The sequence below is a fragment of the Tenebrio molitor genome, chromosome 3 (genome assembly GCF_963966145.1).
Source record: "Tenebrio molitor chromosome 3, icTenMoli1.1, whole genome shotgun sequence".
NCBI classification, from domain to species: Eukaryota; Metazoa; Arthropoda; class Insecta; order Coleoptera; family Tenebrionidae; genus Tenebrio; species Tenebrio molitor.
The window spans coordinates 18,845,362-18,859,378 of NC_091048.1; the positions used below are offsets into that span (position 1 = coordinate 18,845,362).

Sequence of the window (14,017 nt, forward strand, 5' to 3'; positions counted from 1 at the left end):
AGGGCGCACCTTCCCTGTATATCGTCCCTCTTTCATAAATTACTAAATTAATTCACTAAAAGCACGAAGGCAGACAATGAAATATGTCAGTGCAATGATACGTGATTTTTTTTGTAAATTCTTCAGGAAACGTTCACAAGTAAGAAGCATGATTGAATGATTCATTTTCCTGAAGAGTTTTCTAATGATAAGTTTTGCGATATTCGCTTTTTAACGTACGTACAAAATCGCAAAATTTATTATTCGTGATAATTATTATTGAATAACGACTTTGGTGAAGAATTATGGATGAAATTGTTCACCACTGTTTTTGATTAAATTTACCTGAATGTTGGGATAGGGTACCCTTGCTTCTCAAACGGGCACTTTCAAAATTTTTGAAAAAGTTAATATGTTAAGAACAACAGTACCTGTCCTTTTATCCAATATTCCCTTTTATTTTTCCCTTGAAGCATACTGAGACGTTCAGTTGTCTTTTTGAGGCTGTCACAGGTTTGTACTTTTTCGTTATTGTTTTGGGTACCCTGGCCCCAGATGATCCAATTTTAGAGGGTATTATTTTGTGTCTGTTAAGGTAAGTTTCCAGTGCGTAAATGAGTGTTGTCCATTGGCCGAAATTATTATTCTTTTTGGTAAGGTTTGTTTTGATCTATTTTAGAACCAGTCGGAAGCGTTCTTCCAAAATTTCCGTTGGAAACCAGAAAGGAATACATATATTCAGTAAACAGTAGTCTTAATTTGTTGTGTCCAGCCCAAGGATATCCCGTACCTCTTACAAGGTATTTGGTTTATTTTAAGCACGATCGAAAATGTTCTTATTCCAACATCGGGTACCACTTTAACGTTTATTTTCTTTTAATTTTCCATTTTTAATAGAACCAATCGGCAGCGTCTTACCTAAGTTTCCTACAACTGACATATCTAGAACTTTCAAAGGTCATTTAGGGGAAAGTCTCACCCTTCTTTGTCCAGCCCAAGCTTTTCCAGTACCTAGATACAGGTAATGTTTTATTTTGAAATTGCCCAAAGAAAAGACGTACTTTGAAATATCATTTCTCTTATTAGAACCGATTGGAAGTGTGTTGCCGAAATTTCCAGCAACTGATAATTTACGTGGTTTCGAATCGAAAAGTAACTCTACGATTACATTACTTTGTCCTGCGCAAGCGTTTCCTGTCCCTTTACACAGGTAATTCACTCCTAATATTTCGCATTTTTGTCTAGAACCGGTAGGAAGTGTCAGACCTAACATACCAAAATTTCCTACTGTCGACACTTACGTCAGTGGTCACAGTTTTGCAATTTTGTGTCCGGCACAAGCATTTCCTGCACCACTTTACAGGTAATTTGGTAGCAAGGATGTCTTTCCAAACGTGTTTTTGAAGCAATGGTACCACTCTGCCATAATTTTTGAAATTTTCGCAGAACCTGTCGGAAGTGTTCCCCCTAAATTAACTTCCGGTGATCAATCGAGAACCGTTCTGGATAAACTCGAGTCCAATTTAACTCTTCTATGCCCGTTTCAAGCATTTCCCGTGCCCAGATTCAGGTAATAATTGAAATTTCGGAAAATCGGTGTGTACTAGTATTTTTTTCCTCTCGATCAGAACCCGTCGGAAGTGTTGCACCACGACTGACAGCCGGTATTTCCAAGATTCAGACTCTGGAAGGAATCATCGATGGTAGTTCCACGTTGTTATGTCCGGCACAATCTTTTCCTGTTCCAAGCTACAGGTACTTAAATATTCGATCGTTTTCGTGAAACCTTATCCTAAATGTTCAGGCGGTCAGCGGTGTTTTGATCGATTTTTTGTAGAACCTGTTGGTAGTGTTAAGCCGAAATTTCCAACAATGGATAAGAGTCACGCATTTGAAAGCCTACAAGGAAATAGCGTGACGCTATTGTGCCCAGCGCAAGCATACCCTGTCCCATCTATAAGGTATTAAATAAACGTTCGTTTTCAACATAGAACCCATCAGTAGTACATTACCAAAAGTATCGTCGCATTCGAAATATGATGTGATCAATTACAAAGAAAATTCGTCATTTACACCTTTTTAATGGTCGTTTATTGATTTAGAGCCCGTCGGAACTCGTGCTCCTAAATTATTAGCAGATTCTAAATTCAAATATGTCGAGAGAGAGGCAGATTCTGAAATACCAGTGTTCTGTCAAGCTCAAGGATTTCCAGTACCATCATTCAGGTGATTGTCTAGACTTCTTAACATACTGTTTGCATTTTTGTTAAACTATTAGAGCCCATTGGATCGAAAGCTCCCACGTTTTCAAATGATTTGCAAATGTTGGGATATCGCAGAGAATTGGGACACAGCTTTACTCTTTTATGTCCAGCTCAAGCATTCCCCTTCCCATCATTCAGGTATTCATTTTTAGAGTAAACAAGTTATTTTCTGATATTTGTTACATTAGAGCCAGTCGGCCTTAAGGCTCCTTCTTTTTCGTCAACGTCGAAAAGTTTTTCGTATGAAGTGCATCAAGGTCATGGTTTTGTTCTGCTTTGCCCTGCTCAAGCTCTGCCAGTTCCAATGTTCAGGTATTTTGATTATGTCGCTGTCCATTAAAGTTATTCTGTATCTTCCGATTAGAACCAATCGGCTTCAAAGCTCCAACTTTTCCTAGTGACGCCACAAGTACATCCTATACTCGCGCTGTTGGTCACAGTTTTGGCCTTTTATGCCAAGCGCAAGCCTATCCTATACCACATTTTAGGTATGTCATCTAATTCATTGTTCTGTTAATACTATTTTAATACAGAACCGGTAGCTTCGAAACCTCCAACATTTCCTTCGGATTCAAAATCGTTTACGTTTGATAGACATCAGAGACAGAGTTTTTCTTTATTATGCCCAGCACAAGCTCAACCTGCCCCTTTATTCAGGTATGTAGCGTTGCATGACATTAAAACTATGTTTTTTGATCCCTTTAGAACCGATAGGGTCTAAGGCTCCTGCATTTTCAAACGACGCAGTCAGTTCGACGTACATTAGATCAGTTGGTTTAGGATTTGGTTTATTGTGTCAAGCGCAAGGATATCCTGCACCCTTGTTCAGGTAGATGGCAGTTTTTGTCGCTTATTCTTTGTATTTGAAACAGAACCCCAAACGAGTGTTGCACCTACTGCTAAAGACAAGTCAATATCCGGTCTTAAAAATCTCACTCCAATGGGACAAACCGTACCGCTTCTGTGTGCAGCGCAAGGTTTTCCCGCTCCGATTTATAGGTAATAATTTATTCGCTGTTTAGGCAAGGGTATCCTATCCTTTTTTCCCTCTCAGCCTAATCGAGGTTTTGCTATTGTAGAACCTACTGGAAAAATTGCCCCAAAAGTTCCCGGTCAAAAATACGACGGAGGAAAAATTTTGATTCGTCCTCAAAATAAAACTAGCTTCCTGACGTGCGATGTTGTGGGTTACCCTGTTCCTTTATACAGGTAAATTCAAATTATCAGGTGGTATCATTATTTTTACAGAACCTACGAATAATATAGCTCCAAAAGCTATAGACAAGAAAATAGGTTTTACTTTAGTAATGACCGATGTGAAAGACACTGTTTTTCTGATGTGCCCGGTTGTCGCCTTTCCCGTTCCTTTGTTTAGGTACTTGTAAACAGTATTATTTTTATTAGCATGGCATCATTGTATTTAATCGTTCTTTCGAATACTCGAAGTTAGGTTGTTGCACTCAGTACAAGCAATGAAATATTGTTCTTCACCTTGTATTCTAGAACCTACAAATAATGTACCACCAAAGAAGGATTTTGAAAGATTCGAAGGTCATCAAATTGTTGATGTACCTCTTTCCAAAATTGCTTGGTTGACATGTCAAGTTACTGGTTTTCCCGTACCTAGATATATGTAAGTAGAATGTTTTCCTACAGTCTTCTCCATTTCGCATTTTTATTTATACTTGTTTCCCTGAATATTGCGGGACAACTGTACCTAAAGTGCAAAAGTCTTCAAAGTATACTGTTGAGGGTACCCTACCGTCTTTGACATTCCTTTTATTTTTCCTGACTGTGTTGATAACTTCTAGAACCTACGGGAAAGATTGCTCCTAAAGTTCCCGGCAGAAAATACGAAGGAGGGGTTATATTTATTCACCCGCGAAACAAAACAGCTTTTCTTACTTGTGATGTAGTGGGTTACCCAGTTCCTTTATACAGGTAAATTTACTGTATGAAATTATCTGTTTTTACAGAACCAACAAATAATATCGCTCCCAAAGCATTAGACAAGAAATTTGGTTTCACATTGGTTTCGGATAACGTGACGGAAACGATTTTTTTAATGTGTCCAGTCGTGGCATTTCCCGTACCTTTATTTAGGTACTTACTTTAATTATTTCTTTTTGGCATGCCGTAATTTGAGATTGTTTGTTTTAAACAATTACAGAACCTACAAATAATGTACCTCCAAAAAAAGTCGGAGCAGAATTTGGAGGATGGCGTGTTTTAAACGTTTTGAATGGCGGTGTTGCGTGGTTAACTTGTCAAGTGAGCGGGTACCCTGTACCACGTTACATGTAAGTTCTTTAATAAAACTCTTTTATCCTCTTTACGGTTGCCCCTTTGAAAGTGCTCGTTGGTGTTTGTTTGTCTCCTGTTATTCCTCGAAATTTCCAGAGCCAACAAATAATGTACCTCCAAAAAAGGATCTAGAACGATTCGAAGGTCATCAAATTCTAAATGTCCCAAATGGGGGTACATCCTGGTTGACATGTCAGGTTACAGGGTATCCTGTACCTAGATACATGTAAGTAAATTTAACTGTCAACCATCCGAAAATTTTGAAAGGCCCATTTGATTAGTTCGTTCTTGGAGTACCTACTTTTTGGATCCATTTTTCTTTATAGAACCAACTAGTAACGTGGCACCGAAAAGAGACGGTGAAAAGTTTGAGGGTTGGAAAGTTCTTCTGGTCGATGAAAACAATACTGCTTGGTTAACTTGTCAAGTTACCGGTTATCCGGTGCCTAGATATATGTGAGTAGCTTAATTAATTTTGTTCGGGCAACTGAAAAGGTAAGTAGTTTGCATGAACCAGCATAGGGATTCTGCATTGTTTAGTTTGGTCTGCTTTTTTATTCTATCACATTTGGCTTGTTGACACGTCTGTTGTGTACCTCCAGAATCCTAATTGCTGGTTCTTTTCAGAACCCACTAATAATTTACCACCAAAACTTGTGGGTGAGAAAACTCCATGGAAGATTACAGCTTTTCCAGAAAAAAGCGACGGTGTAATTTTGTGTCCCGTTGTTGGTTTTCCATATCCGGTATTTAAGTAAGTTTGATGTACACATCCAAGTTAGTTTAGTAATGTGTTACCCTTCCCCGTTTTACATTCTTAAAATAAACTTTTCCATAGAACCGACGAACAACGTACCTCCAAAATCGTCTGGTCGCAAAATAGATGGTAGCATAGTCATCGACGTACCTTTGAACCAAGATATCGTAATAACGTGCGAAGTTTCCGGTTATCCTATTCCCAAGTTCAGGTACTGACCCATTTCTTTTACCTATCTCGTTTTTCTTATAGAACCCACTGGTCTCACTGCCCCAAAAATTTCGGGAGACGGTTTAAATAAGAAAATCGGTCACAGTTCTCACGACATCGCTCTTCTATGCGATGCGCAATCATTTCCGGCGCCGATAAAAAGGTACTGTTAAGACAGAGAAAGGGGGGGGGGGGATTCCGACAATCAGGTACTGTTTCTTCTATTGTTATTTTCTGATTTTCCAGAACCGAAGGGATTCGTTAGGCCCCAACTAATTTCCCGAACGATTGACATTAGGGTATCAAAATTAAACGAAACAGCTGTGGCTTTCTGCCCTGCTCAATCTTTTCCCGTTCCACTGTTTAGGTAAAGGCCATCCTCACCAATTAGTAGAAGCTTCTGGGTTTTATTTTAATGAAGTACATGTTGTTTTTGTTTCCTCATTTACTATTGTTCTTTTCTTTTGTTACAGGTGGTACAAATTCGTCGAAGGAACCACTCGCAAGCAAGCCGTGACTTTGAACGATAGAGTAAAGCAAGTCGCCGGAACTCTCATCATTCGGGAAGCTCGGGTCGAAGACTCCGGAAAATACTTGTGCGTCGTGAATAATTCCGTCGGTGGCGAAAGTGTTGAAACTGTTTTAACCGTCACCGCTCCCCTAAAGGCGAAGATTGAACCGCAAGTCCAGACTATTGATTTTGGAAGACCCGCCGTTTTTACTTGTAATTTCGAAGGTGGGTTGTTTGTAAACCAATTTAATATTTAATTAATGTGCAACCCCGTAGGAAACCCAATCAAAACAATAAATTGGTTGAAAGATGGCCACCCGATCGACCACACTGATGCCGTTTTGCGTATCGAATCTGTCAGAAAAGAGGATAAAGGAATGTATCAATGTTTCATCAGAAACGACCAGGAAAGCGCCGAAGCTATCGCCGAATTGAAATTGGGCGGACGTTTCGAACCACCACAGATTCGGCACGCTTTCAACGAAGAAACAGTACAACCTGGCAATTCCGTTTTCATGAAATGCATAGCCTCAGGAAATCCCACTCCTGAAATTACTTGGGAATTGTACGGAAGGAGGTTGTCCAACAGCGAGAGAAACCAGATAGGACAATACGTAACCGTTAACGGAGACGTAGTTTCGCACCTGAACATCACTGCCATTCACACCAACGACGGTGGACTTTACAGATGTGTCGCTAGCAGTAAAGTAGGATCAGCCGATCACTCAGCCAGAATTAACGTCTACGGATTGCCTTTCGTGAGGTCCATGGAAAAACAAGCGATCGTAGCAGGTGGCACTCTCATCGTTCATTGTCCGTTCGCCGGTCATCCCGTAGAAACTGTCGTCTGGGAAAGAGGTTTGTTGGTTTTTCTCGTAGAGATACTTTAATATATTGAGTTTTTCCAGACGGAAGACTGTTACCAATCAATAGGAAGCAAAAAGTGTTCCCTAACGGCACTCTCATAATTGAAAATGTCGAACGTGCATCTGATCAAGCAACATACGACTGCGTCGCCAAGAATTCGCAAGGGTACAGTGCCAGAGGCTCTCTCGAAGTTCAAGTAATGGGTGAGTACAGATTTTTGTTCGGCATGATAGTCGCTGCCACACGAAAGATCGAAAAAGTTTTAAGAACATATGATATTAAACTGTCACAGAAGGATAACACGTGCAAAATTGTAACGCCCAAATGACAATAACGTGGCGTCTCAGAGGAAGAAAGTGTGACTCAATCGACGCAATTTATAGCAGCTGTTCCAACACTCTTTCATTAATTCAAACGAGAGGAAAATTGCAAATCGTTCGTTTACTCACTTGTTATTGAGGAGTTTGAACTGACCTAATTTAATTCTTTGTAGGTTATTGTGGGAAAGATTAAACGTGTGGCAGTGACAGAGGTGTAAATTTTAATGTTTATAGTTGTCCACACATGACGTGAAATTACAGTTTCGTCGGGTGCTTTAATGTCGTTTTCAATTGTTACTGGCGGCAAACATATTTGTTATTAAGATGTTGTGTTTCTTTCAGACCGTAGGGTTCCAGTGTAAGGTAAGCCGTGAGTGTAGATTCATGCTTTTATTCCAGCTCAAATTCACCATTTGTAACAAACTCATTTTTGGTATTGTTTATTTGTTATATACATTTCACAGAAGAGGCCCATGTGTTATTTTGTCCCGTTGAATTTTTTTTACAGTGGCACCTATTATAAGTCCTTTTCAGTTCGATGGTCCATTAAATGCCGGCGATACAGCCGTTTTGACGTGTTACGTTCCCAAAGGCGATCGTCCCCTTAAAATCAAATGGTTTTTTAACGGCAGACACATTACACATCACACGCGAGGAATTTCGATCTCTTCCTTCGGTAGTCAAGCTAGTATTCTTAACATTAATTCAGTGGAGTCCCACCACAAGGGGGAATATGATTGTGTTGTTACGAACGCAGCTGGAAAATCCAAATACGTTGCCTTTCTAGATGTTAACGGTATTGTCATGTCGTTTTGTTGTTCTTAGTTTTATTTTTAATTTTATAAGTCGACCCTTGTGTATTTACCCATACCGATAATCTTCAGTATCTCCTCAAATATTTCCGTTTACGTTTGGGGATGAACCCGTCAATTCCGGAGAAACTGTTTCAATACAGTGCACAGTGTCAAAGGGAGACTCGCCTTTGAATCTTACTTGGACCCTCAATAGTTTTCCTGTCGGACAGAATGATGGAATTACTGTCATGAAAATGAAAAGGTTTAGTAGTCTCAGTATAGATTCGGTACAGGCGGTCCATGCTGGAAAGTACACTTGTACAGCGGCTAATCTTGCTGGTTCAACTAGCTATTCAGCTTACCTGAATGTTAACGGTACACCCTTTTACTGTCTTTTGCATAATTGTGATGCACTCCTTTCCTTCAATTATCCACGATTTTTCTAGTTCCACCTCAGATTTTACCATTTGATTTCGGCGAGGACGCTGTCAACGAAGGGGACACGGTTTCGCTTCAGTGTACCGTTTCCAAAGGCGACAATCCATTAAACATCACTTGGACGTTAAATAATAAAACCGTGGATGGAACTCACGGCATCATCATCAGTCATTTGAAACGCGTTAGCATGTTGACAATTGACTCTGCACAAGCAGAACATGCGGGACGTTTCACTTGCTTTGCTTCTAACCCCGCAGGAAGCGCAACGTTTTCTGCTGTTTTGAATATAAACGGTACTTTTTGAATCACATTTTTCTTGTGTCCAGTTCCTCCTCAAATTATCCCGTTCGATTTCGGCGAAGATTCTGTTAACGAAGGAGATGGTGTTTCGGTACAGTGTACTGTTTCAAAAGGAGATTACCCTCTGAACATCACTTGGACTTTAAACGGAAAACCCGTAGCACAAGACGAAGGCATCGGAATTAACAGAGTATCAAAACGAGTCAGTACGTTGAGCATAGACAACGTCCAGAGAAATCACGTCGGCAATTACAGTTGTCTGGCAAGCAATTCAGCTGCCACAGATGCTTTTGTAACCTCACTGGTCATTAACGGTACATTTGCGTAGCGCATTTCTTTTTTGTTTTTATTTTCTGGATAACCACCTTTTTCCAAGTTTTTTCCTGTTCACTTTAATACGTAACGCATCATTATTTTATTACTAGTTTAGGTATGTTACCCTTTATTTATCTCCACTGATTACTGAATTTATCTAGTGCCACCTCAGATAGTTCCTTTCGATTTTGGTGAAGCGGCAACGAATTCTGGTGATGTAGCAACTGTGAATTGTGTAGTGACTAAGGGAGATTTTCCTATGAACATAAGATGGAGTGTGAATGGACAACCCGTCGAGCATGTGGATGGCATCACAGTGGGTCACCTGAGCAAAAAAATAAGCGCTTTGAGTATAGACTCTGTGGAAGCGAAACATGCCGGAGAGTATGTGTGTACTGCCCAAAATAAAGCGGGGACGATCACTCATTCCGCCACTTTATACGTCAACGGTATCTAACTAGAATTTAAAGTTGCTTTTGCCTTCCCCTTAGTTTTTGTATTCCCGTGTTGTTTATAGTTTCCCCACAAATCCATCCATTCGAATTCGGTGATGAATCAGTCAATTCTGGAGACATGGCCATTGTTAACTGCGCTGTCATAAAAGGTGATCTGCCCGTGAAGATTTTTTGGAAACTGAACGGACGCTCAGTTGATAATGTCGAAGGCGTCAACATAATGCAAACGAAAAAAAGAGTCAGTCAGTTGACCATTGACGATGTTCAAGCTCACCACGCAGGAGAATACAGTTGCGTCGCTTCGAACAAAGCGGGCAATACGAGTTTCTCGTCGTATTTGCGAGTAAACGGTGAACGTTTTAGTTGTTTGTTGAAGCTTTTTGCATTCCTTTCCTAATTTTTTTTTCCAATGACTTCTAGTACCACCCCAAATCGTACCTTTTGCGTTTGGCGAAGAATCCGTCAATTCTGGTGACATGGCTACGACTCAGTGTGCCGTCACCAAAGGGGATTTTCCCATAACAATAACCTGGAAATTCAATAATCGGTTTGTAAACGACATTCCCGGTGTCACTGTATCCCAAATTAACAAGAGAATAAGCACAATAAGTATAGATTCAGTGGAAGCACTACATTCAGGAAATTTTACTTGCATTGCTGTAAATAAGGCCGGATTTGTCAGCTATTCTGCCGTTTTAAATGTGAACGGTATTTGGCTTGTCTTAAACTAGTGTAGTCTAGCTTTGTTTCTGTTAGAGCTTGCTTTGGTTTTCCAGTCCCACCCCAAATACATCCTTTCGATTTCGGAGATGAATCGATCAATTCCGGCGACGCCGTTATTGCCACTTGTGCAGTAACTAAAGGTGATTTTCCTATTAAGATTCGTTGGACACTCAACAATCAACCACTCAGTGATTTTGATAGCATCGCCATTATGAATAATAAGCGAGCCAGTCAGCTCACCATAGAATCAGCTCAAGATCATCACGTAGGAGAATATAGATGCATAGCAGAAAATAAAGCCGGCGTTACCGAATTCTCTGCACATCTGAACGTTAACGGTAGTTTTGTGTACCATTTGAATTTTTATGCATTTGTCTTTCATCCTTCCCAAAGTTTTGCCCTCCCTTTCTGACAAACGTTATTGTGCAAATTTGGTGCTACTTCTTCTGTGAGATTTTTCCGTTTTTCAGTTCCACCCCAAATTCATCCTTTTGATTTCGGTGAAGAAGCGGTAAATTCTGGTGATATTATCATTACCACTTGCGTAGTAACTAAGGGCGACATGCCGATTGAAATCCACTGGACTTTAAATGATAAACCGTTTAATCAGTTCGATGGTGTTGCTGTTATGAATACCAACAAACGGGCGAGTCAACTTACGATTGAATCGGTACAGGCGCATCACCGAGGAGGGTATAAATGTATCGCAAAGAATGACGCTGGCCTCGCAGAATATTCAGCGTTTTTAAACGTTAATGGTATTTCGCATATTACACACCTTAATAGTGTTTCTTATTATTTTTAAACACCTGATTGAATGTTGTTTTTTTGCTTTTGGTTCCTTACATCCGCAACATATTTTTTCCGTCAAAGTTGACTTGAGATGGACATAAACAGTTACAGTTTTTGTAATTTATATTTCCACAATTGATTTAATTTTGTAGTTCCACCTCAAATTCATCCTTTTGATTTTGGAGAAGAAGCCATTAATTCTGGTGATATCATTATGACCAACTGTCTCGTCATGAAGGGTGATTTACCTATTAAAATCCACTGGACTTTCGATAATAAACAAATTAATGAGTTCGACGGTATAACTGCCATGAATACGAATAAAAGAGCCAGTCAGCTAACAATAGAATCTGTCCAAGATTATCACAGAGGAGAATATAAATGTGTTGCAGAAAATAGGGCAGGTGTTGCTGAATTTGCAACATTTTTAAACGTTAATGGTATTTTACATAATATTTCCAATTTTTGACACCTATTTAATTGTTTTTTCTTTGCTTATGATCCCTTACATCAACCCAGATTTTTCACCACCTAAGCCGACTACAGACAAACATTTATGTCACAATTTATATAATTTCCGTGAAAATTATATACCTACTTATTTTCGCAGTTTATTTAACATTATAGTTCCACCTCAAGTTCATCCCTTTGATTTCGGAGAAGAAGCCATTAATTCTGGGGATGTCGTTATGACCAGCTGTTTTGTAATGAAGGGTGATTTACCTGTCAAAATTCACTGGACTTTCGATAATAAACAAATTAATCAGTTCGACGGTATAACTGCTGTGAACACTAATAAAAGAGCCAGTCAGTTAACAATAGAGTCTGTCCAGGATTATCACAGAGGAGAATATAAATGTGTCGCAGAAAATAGGGCAGGTGTTGCTGAATTTGCAACATTTTTAAACGTTAATGGTATTTTACATGACAATTATTATTTGAATGTTTTTCTTTTGCTTATGGTTCCTTACATCAATCAACCCAGATTTTTTCCACCTAAACTGATTACAGATAGACACTTATGTTACTACTCGTATTTATGTAACTTGCGTGAAAATTATCCACTTATTTTCACAATTTTTTAATTTTATAGTTCCACCTCAAATTAATCCTTTTGATTTTGGACAAGAAGCCATTAATTCCGGTGATATTATTATGACAACCTGTCTCGTAACGAAAGGTGATTTACCTCTTAAAATTCATTGGACTTTCGATAACAAGCAAATTACCCAGTACGATGGTATAACCGCTGTGAACGCCAACAAAAGAGCTAGTCAGCTGACAATAGAATCTGTCCAAGATTATCACAGAGGAGAATATAAATGCATTGCAGAAAATAAAGCTGGTGTTGCTGAATTTGCCACGTTTTTGAACGTTAACGGTATTTTTACACATTAATTTGTCATTTTTTACTTATTATTTTCTCCCACTACGTCATCCTTTTATTTTTTGGTACTAGCCTTCTCGTTTGCAGAGGTAGTTCGAACGTTTTTATAAATCCTTTGTACAACTTTCCAGTACCACCCCAGATTCATCCATTTGATTTTGGAGATGACACGATAAATTCTGGTGATGTCATCATAGCCATTTGCGCGGTAACAAAAGGCGACTTTCCAATTAAAATACGTTGGACCCTGAATAATCAACCACTTGAGAATTTTGACGGCATAACTACTATGAATACCAACAAAAGGGCAAGTCAGCTTACCATAGAATCAGTTCAAGCCCATCATGCAGGAGAATTCAAATGTATCGCAGAAAACAAAGCTGGATTTGCTGAGTTTTCTACGTATTTAAACGTTAACGGTATTATTCTGTTTAGAGATATTTTTCCTTTTTTTTCCTGTCCTCTCGACCTTCTATGGTGCCTCTTTTGTCTTTTTTAAAACGGTGTCTTCCTCTTCCCGCCAATTTCTTCAAAGCGACTAATTTTGACTCTCGATATTCAGTACTTCCTCAAATCATGCCTTTCGACTTTGGAGAAGAACCCGCCAATTCTGGTGACATGACAACAACTCAATGCGCGGTAATTAAAGGCGACTTCCCCATAACTATCACATGGGTCCTTAACAATAAACCCATACACGAATTTCCTGGAATCACCATTTCACAGATCAACAAGAGAATAAGCAGCTTGAGCATAGAATCTCTAGAAGCGCTGCATTCAGGACACTTCACGTGTATTGCCGTGAACAGAGCCGGTTCTGCAAGTTACTCAGCCATTTTGAATGTTAACGGTACCTAACGCCTAACTCATTGCATAGCTGTGTTTTGTACATTTTGTAGGACTTTTTATAATTTCCAGTCCCACCCCAAATACATCCTTTCGATTTTGGAGACGAAGCCGTCAATTCAGGTGAACTCGTTATTGCCACTTGCGCGGTTAGTAAGGGAGATTTTCCGATTGCTATCCGCTGGACTCTCAAAAATCACCCACTAGATCAATTCGATGGTATAACAATCGTCAGCACCAACAAAAGGGTCAGTCAACTTACTATAGAATCAGTACAAGCTCATCACACTGGAGAATATAGATGTATCGCAGAGAACAAGGCCGGAATTGCCGATTTTTCCACATATCTGAACGTGAACGGTATTGTTTTTGATTTGATTTGATTTGGTTTTCCTTCCCAGTCCCACCGCAAATTTTACCCTTTGATTTCGGCGACGAACAATTCAACTCCGGTGATATGACGTCCGCTTCGTGTTCAATCAGCAAAGGTGATTTACCCTTGACAATATTCTGGATTTTCAATGGGAGAACTGTCGATAACGGAAATGGTGTTGTGGTCAGTCTTGTCAACAAGAGACTGAGTACTTTGAGCATCGAATCTGTACAAGCGGAAAACGCGGGAGAATATAGTTGTGTGGCAACTAACGCGGCTGGAGAAGGCCGACAATCCTCCACCTTACGTGTTAATGGTATTGATATGTCGCACATTTAGTTTAAAATTTTGTTGATCACTTTTACACCCAACCTTACCCTTT

At 39.5% G+C, this 14,017-nt stretch overlaps 1 protein-coding gene across 50 annotated transcripts in view; it reads left to right on the forward strand.

Annotated features, from left to right (window-relative positions):
- Dscam1 (Down syndrome cell adhesion molecule 1) overlaps nt 1–14,017 on the forward strand; it is a 49,338-nt gene that overhangs the window by 18,228 nt on the left and 17,093 nt on the right. For 14 of the 50 annotated variants that reach the window (XM_069043330.1, XM_069043337.1, XM_069043351.1 and 11 more), the window contains exons 5-8: nt 5,386–5,515; nt 5,988–6,250; nt 6,302–6,883; nt 6,934–7,095. In XM_069043330.1, coding sequence (XP_068899431.1) covers nt 5,386–5,515; nt 5,988–6,250; nt 6,302–6,883; nt 6,934–7,095 — 1,137 coding nt within the window. Of the gene's footprint in view, nt 1–658; nt 780–876; nt 1,001–1,224; nt 1,343–1,425; nt 1,550–1,607; nt 1,735–1,816; nt 1,941–2,081; nt 2,206–2,776; nt 2,901–2,948; nt 3,073–4,054; nt 4,185–4,219; nt 4,347–5,174; nt 5,302–5,385; nt 5,516–5,556; nt 5,678–5,987; nt 6,251–6,301; nt 6,884–6,933; nt 7,096–9,220; nt 9,509–9,576; nt 9,865–10,290; nt 10,576–13,334; nt 13,623–14,017 lie in introns of those variants that run through there. The other 36 variants (XM_069043343.1, XM_069043336.1, XM_069043323.1 and 33 more) reach the window with 25 other exon arrangements.